This window comes from Chiloscyllium plagiosum, unplaced genomic scaffold (assembly GCF_037043375.1).
Source record: "Chiloscyllium plagiosum isolate Xiang-an unplaced genomic scaffold, Cpla_swu_hap1 HiC_scaffold_14, whole genome shotgun sequence".
NCBI lineage: Eukaryota > Metazoa > Chordata > Chondrichthyes > Orectolobiformes > Hemiscylliidae > Chiloscyllium > Chiloscyllium plagiosum.
In genome coordinates, this window is record NW_028270152.1 from 95,570,045 (window position 1) to 95,574,424 (window position 4,380).

Consider the following 4,380-nt stretch of genomic DNA (forward strand, 5'->3'; position numbering starts at 1 on the left):
CTCCCCATCAACTCTCTCTTCCCCCAATCCCCCAGACTCTCTCTGCCAGCCCGAACCGTATTTTGCATTCTCTCTGCCCTCTTTCCCTTTCCCTCTCTCCCCACCTCTCCCCGCCCACTCTCTCTCCCCGCAATTTCTCTCTTTCTCCCTCTACCTCCCTACACTGTCTCTCCCCTTCCCTCACTGCCTCCCTCCCGCTACCTCCCTCCCTCTCTCCCACACCGATTCCCTCTATTACTCTGTCTCCCCACTTCCCAATCTCTCCCCACCTCTCCGTCCATCTACCTCCCATCCATCTCTCTCTCTACACCCTTCATTACCACAGTCTCTGTTTCCCTCTTTCCACTTTCTGTCACCCACTCTCCCCACTGTCTCTCACTCTCTCTCTCTCTTCATCCCCCTCCCATTCTCTTCCCCTTCTTTCCCGTTCTCTCTATCCTTCCCTCCCTGCCCACTGTCTCTCCCTCCTGCCTTCCCACTTTGTCTCCCACTTCCATCTCTCTCTCTCGATCCAGCTCTCACTCTCTTCCTACACCCTCCCACCCTTCCTTTATCGCCTCCCCTCCCGCTCTGTCTCCTTCCTCTCTTGCTCACCCCTCCCTTTCTCTCCTTCTCTGCTCTCTCGCCACCCTCCCGCCTGTTTTCGGCCTCTTTTCCTCTTCATTCCTCGCTTCTCGCTGCATCGCTGCCTCTCTCCCTCTCTCTCACGTACCCTCTCTCTCCGCACACTCTGCGCCCTCTCTCTCCATCTCCCACTATCTGACTTCTTCTCACCGTCTCCCTCTGACTCTCGCATTCTCCCCGCCCTCACTCCGTTTCTCTCTGACTGTGAGTAGTGAGAAAATGCGGAGGAATATGAAGGGGTAGTCAGAGTTAGAGAGAAGTTGCTGGAGAGAGAGAAGAGTGGACAAGGGTGGAGAAACCGTGGAGGTCAGAGAGAGTGAGACAAAACGTGGGCTGGCAAGAGACGGAAGTGAAAGTGAGAGTGGAGAGAAAGGGCTTGTGCACAGAGGAAGTGAGGGAGGAAAATGAGATGAAGTAACGGGGTAGGTAAATTTGGGACTGTGCGTAAATGAAGGATTCGAGAGGGAGCCAGTGATAGAGAAAGCGAGATACAGATGAGGTTGACTGGAGATAGCGGCAACGGGGTAGAGGGATGAACTGTGACGAAGACCAGGTCGGTGTGGGGGACCCAGAGGTGAAAGCAATGCCAGAGCAACAATAATCGAACTCCTGAGCTCATGCCCCGGTCCCCTCCCCTTCCCTAATGACTAAGACTTGTGGCTGACTCTGTCTCTGTCCAGCTCAGCTTCTTCAAAACAATGACATCCAACAATATCATTCACTCTGCTGCTCGGTAATTTTTAATGCACATTTTTAGTGTTTATAATTTGAAGTGATCGATACAGTCAGTGGGATGGTGTCTTTACATACTGGCACCTGAGTTGATAGAATCGTTGAAATGTCCCTGTAACTCGCCTGTTGGATAAGGTTGGACAAACCAGCGCTACCCACAGGTTGATACGAAAGCGACAGGCTGCTTCATCGCGGAAAAAGCAACTACAATGAGAGACTCCCGGATGGATTGATTAATAAGTGAATTTGACTGATTGATATATTTGGGTGAAGGGATATTTCAGCACATTCTTCAGCTGCTGTCTGAACTTTGTCTGTGTCACAGCATAAATTGCGGTGTTTGTGCAGCAACTGAGGAGCTGCAGCATGAAGCCCAGTTCCTTCACACAGGTATGTAAAGACACACGTCGACGCCCAATCACATCCATCCGGTACGATATGGAAAATATCATTAATATTGACCATAACAGGATGAAATTGCCCGAGATCACAAACAGTAAAATGATAGATCTTTTGCGATTGCTCATTTCTGTGTCAAACCGAGGGTCCCCACTCGTGTGAGCCCGGAGTCTCCTGCGGGCTATGCTGCTCACTAAAATGTGTCTGACGGTGAAAACATTGAGCAGCAGGATCAGGAGAAATGGAAGAGCTGGGGTTAGAATGTGGTGGAGGAACTCGATTGCCACCCAGAAAGGGGAGGCATGAATGCCGTCTGGTACTTCACAAAACCAGGGCTGGTTCGCCAGCCGATATTGACCTGTGAACATAAAATACCAGAAAATATTTTTTAAACAGCTCAGCACAGTCACTGTTGCCAGAACAACAGCCGCCGTTTTCTCACTGCAATATTTACTTTTCAGATTCTGGCAACAAATGGCCGCAAATCGATCAAAGGTGAAACTGACGGTGAACCAGACAGAACAGTCAGTGGCTGCATAAAGCAGGACGGCGTGGATATTACACACGGAGATGTCCAACATGAAATAAAACTGTTCCCGATAAACAATGGGAATGTGTCTCAATATCAGGTCGAGGATAATGACCAGTAGATCCGCCACTGCCATGGCCGCCAGATAAAGTCTGACACATGGGGACAATCCACAATCTTTGTAAAGCAGGACGTAGGTCGTCACTACGTTAGCTGTGAGGAAGGTAAAAAAACACATTGTATATCAACATGGAGGAAAAGTGACTTGTTTGATTGAGGACAGATAGAGATTTTCAAATGTGTCACTGTACTCTGGGATTTATTAAAACAGTTGGAGCTGAAATGACAAATTTGAAAATCTGAATTTCTGACAGAAATGTATCATAAACCACAAGAAACATTCCCTCCCCAAACATACTGAGACACATCCAAAGGAACAGATAATTTCGAGGATACTCGGTCGTTGGAGAGCAGACAGAGGTCACTTTATTTCCATATTCTCACACGTAGGGTGAGACCTTGCTTTGGGGAAGGATTCTCTCCCAGTTCCATGAAGACAAATGGAGTTTGGAAATTTCTGACTTTTAGACTCAAGTGTGGTCGATCATGCTTAATGAACACGTGTAAACGGAGGGAAAATGTATTCACCATTTTAACTGGCTGTGGGGACTCCGTAGCAGTGTCTCCCTCACCCTGCAACGGGGTCTCTTCACTTGGGATCTGATCATTTCTTTAAATTCACTGACGTCCGGCCGTTCCCAACTAATGTCGGGTGTAGAATTTAACAGAGAATGATGGTTAGAGTATTTTCTAGGGAATTCCAGTTACAGACAGAATGTTTTGTGCAGAATGCTGCGGGGAAATCTCACAGTTACACTGACAACATTCCCCACTTTTCTTGCCGCTACTTTGATGAATTTAGCGGCGCCAATTCGTGCTCCCACGAGAAGGTTGTACAGTTCATCAACTTCACCAACACGTTCTATCCCAAACTCAAGTTAACCTGTACCATCCCGGACACCTCCCTGCCCTTCCTGTAAATCTGCATCTCCATCTCTGGTGATCGTCTCAAAACGGACATCTACGACAACCTCACCGACTCCTACAGCTACCTCGACTGCACACCCTTCCACACTATTTGCTGGAAAATACGACGTCCATTATTCCCAATTCCTCCATAATGGCCCACCTGCTCCCAAGATGACCGATTCCACCTTAAAATATCCCAGATGTCCTCCTTCTTCCAATACCGCAGTTTCACCTCAAACATGGTTGATGATGCCCTCCAGCGCCTCTCATCCACTTTGCGCACCTCCGCCCTCGATCTCCGCCCCCCAAATTGCAATAAGGACAGAATGTTCCCGGTCCTTACCTGCAAACCCACCTCACTCCGTATCCTTTACATCATACTCCATCACTTCCACCACAGACAAAAAGATCCATTACCTCTATCAGTGCCCCAAAGAGCCCTTCCGCATTCGTCACAAATTTACATGCACTTCCACACATGTCATCTACTGTATCTGTTTCACACAATGTCATTACCTCTACATTGGGGATCCAGGGCACCAACTTGTGGATCATTTCAGAGCACGTCTTTGGGACAACCGCACCCACCGAGTCCCGTGGGTGAAAATTTCAACACCCTCTCCCAGTCCACCAAGGATATACAGGTCGTGGTCTTCCTCCATCACCAAACCCGAACCACCCGATGACTGGAGGATGAACGTCTCAACTTCAATCATTGGATCCTGCAATCCACGGTGTTCATGTGGATTTCACGAGTTTCCTCTTTCCCCTCCCCCAGCATTATCCGAGTCTCAAGTCTCCAACTCGGCACCGCTCTCTTGACAAGTCCATCGCCTTTCCCATCTATTAACTCTACTATATTTTCTAAACTACCAACTACTCCCTCAGATCCATCTTCATATCGAATTCGCAGCTGCCTTGCCCCCAGCCACAGCATTTATTTATCGACCACTCCCCACCAAAAAAAAAAACGATACACAAGCCTCATTCGTGGTAAAGGGCATCTGCCAGAAATATCGATTCTCCAGCTCGTATAATTCTGCCTGGCGGGCTGCGTTTTCCGACCA

At 48.5% G+C, this 4,380-nt stretch overlaps 1 protein-coding gene across 1 annotated transcript; it reads right to left on the bottom strand.

The window, feature by feature from the left end:
• Positions 1-1,589: 1,589 nt before the first annotated feature.
• LOC148148058 (uncharacterized) lies at positions 1,590-2,522 on the bottom strand. Its single transcript, XM_087994005.1, has one exon. The coding sequence runs from the start codon at positions 2,520-2,522 to the stop codon at positions 1,590-1,592; it is 933 nt and encodes a 310-aa protein (XP_087850131.1).
• Between the last annotated feature and the right edge of the window lie 1,858 nt (positions 2,523-4,380).